Genomic DNA, 14,175 nt, shown 5'->3' with positions numbered 1-14,175 from the left:
AATTTCTGAGGCAACGGGTGAGTGAAGAATTATACACCAAGTGGCAAGTGTTTTTTTTACAGGCTGCAACAAGGATGCTTACAGGTCCTGTTGCAACTGTTTGTCATAAAGCACTTTGTTACTGGGAGACGGGTGGACATTTCTTCACTTATCATTCCCCCTCCAATGCTTTGTCAATACCTATTCTGTTGGTGCTGTCTGGCTTACAGGGTGGGTAAATATGGCAGATATTTTTAACACAGTTTAAACACTTCTTTTTAACACTATAAAATGTCCTACATCCAGAGTAAAATAACAAATACAAATAGTTCATTTTTAATGAATAAAAGCACATACAGAAAAGTCTTTTTCCATATTCCTTAAAGCTTGTGAATCTCTTTCAAAGCTTTCAATCTCTTTAACCAGACAGGAATGAAGATTTTCAAGCTGTTTAGCCCTGCAAAAATAGAAAGACAATTAAAAGTCATATCTGGGATTAGGGTTCTACTCATGAAAGTTGTTATTGTTAACAGCTCTCAAGTTGTCTTTGACTTATAGTGACCTTATGAATGAGAGACTCTCAAGATACTTTGTCATGAAGAGCTCTGCTTATGTCGTGCAAACCCAGAGCTGTGGCCTATTTGATTGATTCAATCCACCTGTAATGCAATCTTCTGCTTTTCCTACTGCCTCCTACTTTACCAAGCATATATTTTCTAAAGAATCATGCTGTTACATGATATGGCCAAGGTATGACAGCCTGGGTTTGGTCATTTTGGCTTCTAGAAAGTTCAGGCTCTTCCGGCTCTAGGTTTCTATGATTCTATGATTTGCTCTAGGAATCATTTATGGGTCATTTGGGCAATCCACAGTATCCATACAACTCTAGCACCACATTTCAAATGAGTTGATTCTCTTCTTGTCAGAGCTCTTCAGCTTTCACAACCATACATCACCTCTGCCTAATTATACCCACACCAGAGCCCACCTGGGTCTTTCTGTGTAACATATTCACAAGTCTGGAGGGGCTAACTTGGGAAGGATAGGTCAAGGAATTTTGATTCTACCAGTTCATATGCTCATGCCTAAAACTGTATGCATTTCAATAAATAAAACACTTGCATTTATTTTTGATCAATTATTCCACACTAACCTTTGCTTATGTAATTCACTATTCATGGTATTCATATGCTGGTAAGTGGTTTTCAATGACTGCTTTGTAAAACTGTCCATTCTTTTTGTTCTGCTCTAAAAAACAAAACAAAACAAAACAAAATTTACAAGATTTTTTTTTTAAAAAAATGGGTTCATTCTATTTCAACTAAAACTTGGAAAAGGATACTGTATGCAAAATATTGGAAGCAAGAGAGCACTCCTCTAGAGAAAGAATGGTTGGTTAAACTTGGGGAAGCTATGGATTTAGATATATTAACTTCTGACCTGAGAGATAGATATAGAAAATCTACTATTGAAAATTGGAACTGTCTTAAGATATATAGTATTGCAAATGGATGGAATTTTGATTAAATGGTGAATTTAAGTTAAAAAAAATAAAATGGAGAAATTTATTGGATTAATATCCAAATAAAACACGTAATCTCTTTGACCTTTATTGTATAGTAGAAGAAAATAGAAATACAGGAACATTACTTTAAGAATAGAAAAAACTATAAAGGAAATTAGATCTATAATGTAAGCTAGTTAAGAAAATAGTGAAAGTACTTAATAATAATAATAATAATTTGTCTTATTTATATACCGCTATTCCAAAGATCATAGCGGTGAACAGCAAGTAAGCTAATTAGCAAGTAAGCTAATTTGCCCCCAACAGTCTGGGTACTCATTTTAGCGACCTTGGAAGGATGCAAGCCTGAGTTGAGCTTGGGCCCTTTTGCTGGTCTTGAACTCGCAACCTTGTGGTTTTGAGTAAATGGCTGCAGTACAGGCATTTTAACCACTGCGCCACCAGGGCTCCTACTTGACAAGGGAAGATTCAAAGAATATCAAGAAAAAGTATATGGCTTAATTTTTATATGTTTTATGTAGGTAGAACAGGACATTCAATGTATAGATGTAGAAGCTATGTGATGTTATACATTAGTGTATTGTTATATGTATATTTGTGTAAGTGTTGTCTTTATTAATAAAATTAATAAAAAAATAATAAAAACTTGGAAAAGGAATTTGTTAAGTCTGAATTCCGGCCTCTTCCATGTAACCCAGAAGATTGTACGCCATGGGCAGGTTTACTCTTATCTATTTTATTGTTTGTAGGTTCAGCGCTGTGCAAATCTACAGTGCTGTATAAATAAAGCATAATAATAATAATAATAATAATAACAAGATGAATTTGCCAGTCATCTTGAAAGCTTTCAAAATTCCTAAACACATAATTAAAAAATACAAGAGGTTTAAAAGGAAGAAAAATGAAAAAAGAAAAAAAATCCAGGGGATTTGCAGTGACCAATGAACATGCACAGTGTGTACTGGGACATTAATATTTACACTGGTCTCATTGGATTGCAAAGAAAAGGAAAATAATTTCTGATTTGTGCTAACTCTGTTTTGCATAGAATGGAGCAGGATATAAGCACTGACACTGCTCTGAATGTATCCTTGAGGTAAAGCTTTTGCCAGTAAGGGGCTCTGCTTAATAGTTAAGTGATAAGGTGTCAAATTCAGCAGGATAGCAAGTCCAGAAATCCAGGCTTCAGTAGTTAAATCTCAGAAAACCTTTATTAAGAAATCATAGATCCAGTCCAATGACATTCATTGCCAGAACTGAGCAGCAAGTGTTAACACTGCCTAATTAAACTGCACACAACTTCAAATTCCAGGTGGACCCATTCTTATCTATTATAATTAACACATTTTCCTCTCTCATTTTCATACTGCCCCTTCCATGTCATTACCACTAGATACTTTTCACTGAAATGGCCTTGAACACACTAGATTCATGCTTGCCTCCCTCCTGATGATATCTCAGCACTTATGACTGATATCACCATGTCTCAGCAATAGCTTTTTCTATATATAGTATAACTCGTTATACCAATTACTCAACATTTTATGGCAAGCAAGATGCATATGCAACTCTTGACATAAGGCTGAGTGGAAAAAAAACCTCAATAAAATACTTATTTGCTGAAATAATAAATTTCAGGGGAGGAAGTAATCCACATCAAAGCTTGATATAGGATCAGGCAGAATTGTGCTGAAGGACTTAGAGATTCCTAGAAAGTACATATTAATCAAAGCCACAAATGCAGAGGGCTGACTGCATTACCAATAAAAGTACATGTTGGGTGTAGATAAAAAAACTACCTGGATTTTTCTAGCAAGCTCCTTATGAACCTTCTGACAAATCATTCCTACACTTGAACTGTCAGCATCCCAGCCTTCTCCATCAAAACCAGTTGTGTCATTGATGGATAAAGTAGATATACTTTCAGAAACTGCAAAAAAAAAGAAGATATTTTATTATGACACAAGTGCCATCTTGTGCAAATGTCTTACTAAATATTTGCTGCAGCACCATGGTCCCACTACCAGCAGTAACTTTAAGTGGAGAGATCCATAAGACTGCCAGGTAGAGACAGACCAGTTTATTTATAATACAGCAAAATTCAAGATTTAATCCAATAGGCTAGCTTTCGATACCCAGTGCCTCACAGTAGCAAACTCGAAAGATACAATAAATAATTCAATCTGAGATGTCTACTATTATAAGTCTGAAAAAGATCCTGACACCTCTTCTAACTACTGTGTGTTGTTTTTCCCTTAAAAAGGTCTCTTCAGATTAAGACAGATGGTGAAATAACATTCTGCACCTTATTCTATAGAATGTATAATGTAAGGATCTAAAACCATCTTCATGGCATCAGAGCAGGCCACAAACAGCTCTGGAGAAGCCAAAAAAGCCACCAGTTCAGAAATCCTGCAAGCCAAAGTAACGAAAACCAAAACCTTCCAAAACATATGCTGCAGAGACATGTTAGATATTTTATCAAATGGAAGTTTAATTATAGCTATCAGCACTGAAACATATACAGTTTGGGTATTGTACAAGGGTTTGGAAGGGAAGCACTCTTCAATGTAGACATGTAGTTAAGATGTAAAGGTTTTCTGTTCATTCTAGGGCTGGAAATGGCAAAAAAACTTGCCATTGTAAGGCCCTTGTGCTTATGGAAGAAATTCTGAAAAGTACTTTCAGATGCTGACTGTGATGAACTCCCTTTAGCTTATGAAGGCTCACCAAGAAAGCTCATAAATTCCAGTAGGAGACCAAGAAGATTTCAACTATCTTGACAAGGTTTAGAGTAATGCCAGGGCCAACATCCTGTAATGAATGTTTTTTGCACCCTCTATCATGAAATGAACATAGCTGTGTAGTTTGCTAGGAGGAATCAGGTCTGTCACTGGATGACTGAAATGTTGCACCATGAATTGGAACACTTCATAAGACAGCCTTCATTCTGCTCAATCGGAGTTGGTTCATTCCACCATTGTGGGTTCAACATCTCTAAAATGTGTTTGGTTTCTATAGCGAGAATATGACTTTCCACTCATATTAGTAACAGAGCTGCTTCCAGCATCATGGATCATGACTGTTTCTCTCCCTGTTTGTATGGGCCTTGGAAGTCATGGCATCTGTTCTAAAAAATAATGCCTTCCTCTCTATTATAATTTGAAACCATGCTAGTAACACTAAATGGATAACATTCAATTCTTTTTTAAAAAATAAAAATACTTTATTCATAATAAAAAATACAAAATCTTGCAATCATAAAACAATGGTATAAAAAAGTTTCATGTCGTTAAAAACTTTCTTCATTAAAATTTTACACAATTCAATTCGTTTAAAATAAATCTGACCATAAAGAACAGTGGCTAGATGGAGGATAAATGGATGTAAAATTTGTATTAATGTAATCTATAAGAGGAGACCATTTTTCCTGAACAGGTCTTTGATTTTGTTGTTTTGAGTTATATTTCATATTATATGTTAATTTCTCCATAAGCCATTGATCCCAAACTCTTTTCCACCAGCTATCCAGGGATACAAGACCTGTTTTCCAGTTATTAGCCACTTCTAGACGAGCTGCTGTCAGCAAAAAGATATCAACTTTCTGTTTTTTAAAGATTCATTACCTTTTGTGTATATTGAAAGTAACAAAAGAGCTGGGCAAAAAAATATTTTTTGTTTTGTAATTGAAGCAATTTGGTTGATCACATTGTGCCAGAAGTGGGTAATTTTGGAATAGTATAACCACATATGGATATAAGTCCCTAAGACTGGACAACCTCTCCAACACAAAGGTGATATAGATTTTATCATCTGTGATTTCCTAACAGGGGTCAGATACCATTTATGTACTAGCCTTAGAAAGTTCTCTCTGGTTAAAGCTGATCTTGATTTCAACACAGAAGATGACCAAATAGCACACCAGTCTGATTCTGGAATTGGTATATTTAGTTCACTTTCCCACAATGTTTTGATACATATGGTATCTTGATATGAATTCAACAAAATGAGATGATATATTTGGGAGACTGAACCTTTACTATTTCCAACAGGATCATTGCATAAAATTTCAAAGGAAGTCATAGGTCTCAATCTTTCCCCCTTCTTGAGTAAGCTAGAGGAAATAGTTTTTATTTGCTTAAATTGAAACCACGAGATCGGTAATGGGTGTAGAGTTGATGCTAAATCTTCAATTGATTTGAGTTTATTATTCTTAAAGAGGTCTTTGATAAATTCCTTTTTCTTCCCAACCTTTATATTGCTAAAATTTATCCTCATGAAAAAAAATTGGATGATGTAAAAATGGACAATTAGGTGACAAATTTGGAGAGAGAATATCTTTCCATTTTTGCCAGATCTCAATGGTAGTTTTAAACCAAGGATTGTTTAGCCCTTTAATCTCCTTCCCTGATACTTTAAAAAAAATTACTGTGGAAAGTGTGTACATCTATATTGAGTTCCATTTTTACCCATGGGATCACTTGAGACAATTGAAAAGCTGTAAAATATAATTGAAGATCTGGTATGGCTAACCCCCCCCCCCCCAATTTTTGAGGGGAGGAATCTGATAGATTGAGAGAAACAAGGTTTTTTATTATCAAAAATATGTGTATTAATCAATCTTTGCCACTTTTTAATTCTGAACAACTGACATTATGAGCTAGTTCTTGCCACACCTACCTTGGGCAAGAAAATGATCTTGGGTAAGAAAATAACCATTACTCAAATGCTAGCACCTGTGGCACTCTATATCTTGGGTGCCTCCTGGATTTGCTTTTTATTAATCAGAGAATTTGATGTCCAAATATGAAGGACTGCATTATCCCTGCCCATCATGCACTATGAAAGAAACTGTATTCATGTTTGTTCTTGTTGTGTGCCTCCAAGTCATTTCTGACTCATGGCAACCCTAAGGCAGTGAACTTATCATGGGGTTTCTTGGCAAGTTTCTTCAGAGGTTAACCATTGCCTTCCCCTGAGGCTGAGAAAGTGTGAACTTGAGAAAGAGTGCGCCACTTTGAGTGCCTGTGTTCTTCCAATGAGCAGTTACAGTTGGGTCTTCCAGTGATTTACCATAAAACAATGACCTTCCAGATACTAGCATGGGGGCACCTCCTGTCCCTGTGGCTATAAAAGGCACAAAAAGAACAAGAAGAGGTCCTGGGGAGAGATATTCTATTTTTCTTCTTTTTGGATGCTGAAGTTAAGGGCTTTTGTCTTTTGTTTCTGCCAGAAGAGCCTCAAGGAATTCCCTGTAGAGTCAGGTGCCAAGAAATATGCAAATATCATTGTTTTGGCTCTGGCATCAGACTGCTGGGTATTGAGCCAAATTTACCTCCTAACCAATAATACTGCTGCCTGCCATCTGACATAAAATTGCATCATGTCCAGCTGGCATTTGTTATACAGTAAAAACAATTTTTATACTTTTTGATTCCTTGTCTAAGCTTATGCTTGCTCTGCTGAATGCCTACAATTATCTCCAGACCCCAAAAGTGGTCCTTGCAATAATAAAGGCTGTGAAAAACGCAAAATGATCAGGGTGGGTGGAAAGGGAACAACAACATAGAAGCATTTGGCCTGAGTTGACCACATACAGCTGTAGCAAGTTGCCCTCCTATGCTGGGGAACTCCAGGAAGACCTTACTGGTTAATTAAACTATCCGCCAAAGCAAGCAGAAAGAGCAATTCATCTATAGAACACTACGGAAAAAAGAGTGCAGGTAGCAGGGCGTGAACGTGTCCAGGTATTTTAGGTATCATTCCCAACTCCAGTGATTTTGAAAGTTAACTCCAGCTGACCTTTGTAAGTGTTTTCATCTGTTTTAAATAACTTTCTAGGAAGTAGTTTTGTTTTCATTTTCTCTCTTCTGATTTCTTCTTCATCAGAATCAGCTTCTGTCTCCTCTTGATACAACCGCTTGAAATTACTATGTACAGTAGGCCCTTTAATAAGAAAAGATTTAAATAACTGTAATATGTGTAACGATTTACAAATCAAAAATAGTGAAGTGCCAAAAAATTTATGTCAGCATCTTCTTCATGCCAAAAGATTTCATCAGAGGCACAATTTGTGCTTTTTAAGGGCATCACAATGTAGCAATAGGATAAAAAAGAGGAAAAACTACAGTGGCACTTTGACAAGGAAAAGTCAAGGATAGGTCAATAATTTGTAATCATGGGCTTAGAAAGTTAGAGCCCAAACCATAAATTGTATAGAATAACCAGTTTTGTTCACTATGTAAGTTATAAAGAAAGTTATAAAGAAAAAAACTTTATAAGGGGTTCAATGTTATATAATTAAGATCTATTACATCCAATCATATTTCAGAATGAAATTTACATACCAGATTCATGTATATGAGCAAGAAGTTCTTCATGACATAGTTCTTCTTTACTAGGAGTAGATGACTGAGATACAGATGTAGGAGCCTAAAAATTGTTATATAATATCAACCAAAAAAAAAAACATTTGTAAAATTATCATTTGCAAGATCATCTTATGCTAACCTAACAAGTAAAAATTTCCCATAAAGCAACATCCACCAGTCATACCAAGAATGCAATGATGTGGCATCAATACTTGAGTTCCAGGTATACAGCATCCCAAGCCTTCTCTCATAATTTACTTAGCACACTTCCTGTTCCTTTTCTAGCAAATAATAATTATCTACCTCCTTCTTGTGCTAGAGTACTGGTCCATGTAGTGAGGGCTGATATACTAATGAAGCATGCTCCTCTCCAATAAAATATTTTGTGGTAAAATAAAACTTTTATTAAACCATGTTCTGTTGTTCTAAGCTAACAACTTCATTTTAAAGCATAATGCATGGTCTGCTGTGTGCATACCATCTGTATATATACAGGTTTGTTGCATATATGTGCACCCATATGTGTTTGTGTGCATGTATCACCAATATACACAGCAGAAACTGGAGACACATCTCAAGCTACTAAAAGATGGAGATTGTATTTGTAATATGTCTTTGTGTACTCTTAAGGCTTTCAGAGGGAAATAGAGGCACCATGGTGTAGTGGTTTCAGCATTGGACTATCACTCTGGAGACGAGGCTTTGATTCCTCACTCAGCCATTGGGTGACCTTAGGCAAGTCACACAGTCTTAACCTCAGAAAACCCCATAATAGGCTTGCCTTAGGGTCACCATAAGTCAGAAATGACTTGAAAACACACAACAACAACAACAACAACAACAACAACAACAACAACAACAACAGGGCTATAAAAATTATAGAAGGAAAAATATAGATACATAAAATTAGATGTAAGATAAAATTAGACATAAAATTATCAGATAAAATTATGGTACACATAAAATTGTCAGTATCAGATATATAAAAGTATTATATTATTACATGGAGAAGAGAAAGTTAAGAGGTGATATGATAGCCCTGTTTAAATATTTGAAGGGATGTCATACTGAAGATGAAGCAAAGTTGTTTTCTGCTGCTCCAGAGAATAGGACACACAACAACTGATTTAAACTACACACACACACAAAATCCACCTAAACATTAGGAAGAACTTCCTGAAAGTAAGAACAACTCAACAGTGGAACACACTGCCTCGGAAAGTGGTGGAGTCTTCTTCTTTGGAGGTTTTTAAACGGAGTTGGATGGTCATCTGCCAGGGAGTGCTCTGATTGTGTATTCCTGCATGGAAGGGGGTTTGACTTGACGGCCCTTGAGGTCTCTTTCAACTCTATGATTCTAGTACATTGTCTATCACTTGTATATAACACCTTAAAATCAAACATCAGAAATTTCTCCAGCAGAAACTCTCAAAGCATTTACTGGATAACTGTAAACATGGCTGAACAAAGGCTATAATGTTTTTTACATATATCTTGTAAGCACATGGTAGAAAGAATATAAACATTCAAAGACTGTTAGATGTAAATGGTTTAAAGGGAGAGGGACCATAACAGAACTCTAAAAGAAAATCTTCTATCTTTTGAGCATCTTGAGATATGTCTCACCTTTCTTCTGTGGATTTCAAGAAAACACAGTAACCTATTTGCTTACAGGTCCCAGCACCTGGAAGACTGCTGGCAATAGGATAACAGTAACAGTAGTATACGGTAACAGTAATTTTTTTTAAAAAAAAAAGATATGTTTTTTCTCCTAAATATATGAAATGCAAACCGGAACAGAACTTTGATATTAAAGAAAATAATATTGGCTCAGCTATCACATACCTCTCCTCTACTTCCCATGGGATTTTCTGAAAAGTCTTTTAGTTCTATATCAGATGATTTGTTTAAAGGATAATGCTTTGTGCTTGTTGCTTCATTGGTATCATATGTTTTCTTCTCAAGTTTAGTAATGTCTGCATCTTGGTTACTAGTATTTTTTTTTCTTGTAGTTAAGGAGCTAAGATTGGGCTACAAATAAAAAAGGAATTTTCAATTATCCTACAGACAGAAGCATATATTTTGCCAAAGGAAGCATCTACCTAATCACTTCTCTAAGTGATTAGTACAATCCTATATAAACTTACCAGAGAGTTAAATTCAATTGAACTCAGTGGGGCTTACTTCTTACATGAGTCGGCATGGGAAAATTCCTAAAGATATGTACTATCAAGCACCACTGAATTCAATGGGACTGTGATGGAATACATTAGGAAAATCAAATTATGACACAATCATTTGCTTCCATGACTCTGTGCCTGTGATTTCATCCTTATCATAGGGAATGCTTAGAAAAAGCATCATTATCCTAAATACTTATGAGTAGAAAAGGCAGGAGTGAGGGCAATGTCTTTTATACGTTGCATTTTGTCTCATATACCAAAGGTTAAAAGCAGACAGCTATAATCCCAATCCTTGCCAAATTACTAGGGCTCTAAGCTTTCCATGGATATTTCCCCACTGAAAATAGGAATTAATTGCAAACAAATAAGTCTTGGACACATACATCAGAATAATGTTTTTTTCAAATGTAATATCTAGATTCAAAAAAATAAATATGGATAAATGTAATATAGAATAAATAAATATAAAATAGATGTTAAAATACATTGTAAATGTTTACCAAAGAAAATGAACTTGAAACTGGTGACAAATCTTCAATTCCAAACACCAGTTTTCTGCCCTTTTCTGAAAGCTGTTTTAATTGTATACTTTCATTATTAATTTCTGCTATACCAGACATGTTTTTAATATCATCTAAAGATTTCTCCTTTTCAGACATTAATTCTTTTTCAGGTGTTAACAAGGATGATAATGATGATCTTCCTGGTGATATATGTTCTTCAGTAGATTGTTCCAATCCATACGTCTCACAACCTAAACAATAAAGGGATAATGTATATCTTCATGTATAAGTTTAGAAATTTTAGAAATTGACTCCCCAAAATGGGTCAACTTATCTGTGTATCAGTAAGTACTGTACTTTAACTCTTACCAAAAAAGGAGCCAACTCCTTTCCCAAGTAGAGTGGTGGAAAGAAAGAGCTTAGTAAGTACCGGGACCACCTAAAAGAAGTACCACCCCCTTCTACTTTCTCCACCGTGGCACCACTTCTGTCCTTTTTGAATCCATGGGTGGGAAAACTGGCAGTGGCAGCTCTTTGGCACAAGACATTTGTGTATGTTTGTCAGCTTTTCTGGGTACAATCAGGCAAAGTAATCACATTAAAGTTTAAGGCTATGTATCTAAATTTTTAGATATGGGATAATTGGATTTGTTAACAGAAAATTAAAAATGATTTCCAACAGGGGCCCTGTGCAAACCAACCATTGAGGCCAACCTGGGAGCAGAGTCGGGGTGTGACATCCACATGATGCATGCCCCAACTCTGCCCCCAGGGCACTGTGATGCCGCACGCTGCTCCACACAGTGTGCAGTGTCATGGCATTCCTCTAGTGCTGTGTCCACATGACGCAGCGCCAAATCATTGCCTTAAAGCCACAATGCCACAGCTATCATGCCCTTTTCAGGTTGCAAACAGGAGCTGCTTTTTGTGGCTCCATTTTGTGCCCTGGAAAGGCCAGATCAGGGCTGTGGCATGCGGTTGCCACAGTCATGATCTGGCACAGCTGAAGGCAGCTGCAGGCTGCCCCTTAGGGGCAGTCTGCACAGCCCCTGAGTGTGTACATTACAATAATAAAGAAAAAGGGGAAACTATTAAAAAGAAGTAATGAAAAGATGTATATAAAATAGATTTGTAAGATGAAATCGAAAATCCTATAAAGGAGAATGAGTTGACTTGTTAAATTGGTACTCAATAATGGCTTTAGATAAGAGGAATTATTTTAAAAATGCAAGAATTACAAATAAACATAAAAGAAGAAAATACATTATTAGAAGAAATAATAAATAAACTGAGAAAAAGTTTAATTAGCAAAATATACATGGCTATGCTGAAGGTTTGAAAGCTCATTGGGATAAAAAATAAAAACAATAGAAGAGATTGAAGTACAGATTCAAAAAATAGTAAAGAATAAAAATACTAACCTCTCATTCTTTGGATGGCATGGATAAGCAATCCATAACATTGTGATGTATCCAAGCTACCCCACTACAGGAAGGGAAAAGGCTGCCCTAACTAGCTTACAAAATGCAGCACAGTCTGCCCAAATGCAGATTGTACTAAGTTATATTTATCAGTTTTGTAATACTAGAAAGGCTCTTTCTAACCAACTACATTATGAGCAGCCTCTAATAATGATGGTACAATGTAAGTGGCACTGTTTGACATGGAATGAGTCAAATGTGGCCATACATATTGCTGTCTAGGGATCTTTGCCAAATTATAGCATAGACAAATCCATGTTTTTATTCATTGTGCCAAAAGCAACTTTGAAGCTTTATGAAAGAGATTCCACCTCAACCTTAGGAGTAACTTCCTGACTGTAAGGGCTGTCTGACAGTGGAACACACTCCTTCGGAGTGTAGTGGAGTCTCCTTCTTTGGAGGTCTTTAAGCGGAGGCTGGATGGCCATCTGTCAGGGATGCTTTGATTGAGATTTCCTGCATGGCAGGGGGTTGGACAGGATGGCCCTTGTGGTCTCTTCCAACTCTATGATTCTATGACCTAAGCACCTAGGACTGAATGAGACAAATAATGCCTCTGCTCTTCTTATCCATTTAGTTCTGGAAATAAATGGTTTTGCTGCACTTCTTGGGTCCAAAGTATTAATTTCTTCTCTAAGTCATGAGTTGCATTCGGGCAAAAACATGGTAACTTAATGGATTAGATTAGTCCTTTGTTCAATCTACACTTTGACAGAAATGATGGAACCAATGCCAAGGTTAGCTTTTTTTGATACCACTTATACAAGGAGGGATGTATTGGTAAAGCTGCTAATTTCAATATATATCTTGCTGAAATTATGGCTAATGAGAAAAGGATTTAACAAGTGAGTAACCTCAACAAAGCTTCTCTTAGTGGCTCAAATGGCAGCTATATCAACTCATTCAAAACCAAATTCAGATTACATGTTAGAAATCTATGTACAGTTGGTGGCACTTCCAAAGTTGCTGTCCTGAGGAACCTCTGTACATGAAGATGTAATAGGGCCAAACCCTCTGGCTTGTTAAATTAGACACCTGCCTGTTCAATGTATTTTGTCTTAATCCCTTCTCAACTCCTTCTTGAAGATACTCCAGAATATTTTGGGCAAAGCAAACTGGCAAAAAAAATGCTGGCTTTGAGGTTTTGAGGTGGCATTGGGGCATGGCGTATGCACACCACATGCCCCAACACCACCCCCAAGCTGGTGTCACACCGCCCCGGTGACCATGGACAGCATTTCTGTTATGCGTCATTTACATGCACCACACTGCAGAAATGGCTCAAAAAGGTGCAGCTTTCTACCACTTCTTTTTTGAGCTGGCAAATAGCTGGATTGGGGTCATAGCGTGTGGTGACCACAGCCCTGATCCAGCACTCAAAGGGGCCTTCTATTTCGTCCCTTTTTTACTTTTACCTTGCTTATATCAATATCATATGAGAGACACCAGGTTACAAATACTTTCCAATTAGAATTGTATATTCTATGTGTGGAAGACCTTCTTGAAGCTATGATGGTCTCCACACCTGCATTTGCATATCCTTGTTGACTCAAATGTCTCCTTTCAATGTTGATGGAGTTAGTTTCATCCATCCTGGACTGTGGTGCTTCACTGGTCCTTGCCGGAGTAAATTTTGCTTATTTCATAAGGGCTAACGTTGTCTTATTGACAGATGAAGTAACAGAGGAAACCAAATTCTCCTTGGCCAGTAGTGTTATTAACACAACAGTTGCTCTTTCTTTGCATATTTTTGCCAGCACCCTTAGAATAATTGGAATTGGAGGAAAGGCATACATACGTCCTGGAGGCCAAACTATCATTCTGAGCCTCTGCTTTCATATATGAAAAAGTACCTTTTAAGTTTGAAATTGGTTCCAAAGGTGAACAAGTCCACCTGGGATGCCCAAATTTGTTGTTTAATGGGTTGAATACCTCTGAATTCAGAGGCCACTCTCAGTACTAAATCTTGTTTCTGTTCAGGAAATCAGCATCCATGTTCAAAGATCCCTTGAGGTACACTGCTGAGAGAGACTCCATTACCTGTTCTGCCCAATGTAAGATCTGATTGGCTTCTCTTATCAGCTGTACCAATCTCCCCCTTGTTTTGAAATGTATGATTTCACTGTCATGTTG

General features: G+C 36.6%; 1 protein-coding gene across 5 annotated transcripts in view; it reads right to left on the bottom strand.

Moving 5' to 3' along the window:
- Positions 1-14,175, bottom strand: part of SYCP2 (synaptonemal complex protein 2) — a 103,076-nt gene that overhangs the window by 10,858 nt on the left and 78,043 nt on the right. For all 5 annotated transcript variants that reach the window (XM_089513692.1, XM_089513694.1, XM_089513696.1 and 2 more), the window contains exons 34-40: positions 10,559-10,812; positions 9,721-9,906; positions 7,852-7,936; positions 7,307-7,450; positions 3,304-3,434; positions 1,133-1,227; positions 337-436 (exon numbers count right to left, since the gene is read on the bottom strand). In XM_089513692.1, coding sequence (XP_089369818.1) covers positions 337-436; positions 1,133-1,227; positions 3,304-3,434; positions 7,307-7,450; positions 7,852-7,936; positions 9,721-9,906; positions 10,559-10,812 — 995 coding nt within the window. The remainder of the gene's footprint in view (positions 1-336; positions 437-1,132; positions 1,228-3,303; positions 3,435-7,306; positions 7,451-7,851; positions 7,937-9,720; positions 9,907-10,558; positions 10,813-14,175) is intronic.

The sequence above is a fragment of the Sceloporus occidentalis genome, unplaced genomic scaffold, assembly GCF_023333645.1.
Source record: "Sceloporus occidentalis isolate IW3139 unplaced genomic scaffold, rSceOcc1.0.p SCAF_3, whole genome shotgun sequence".
Taxonomy (NCBI): Eukaryota; Metazoa; Chordata; class Lepidosauria; order Squamata; family Phrynosomatidae; genus Sceloporus; species Sceloporus occidentalis.
The sequence above is the reverse complement of the archived record's forward strand: the minus strand, read 5'-3'. Positions and strand labels throughout refer to the sequence as shown.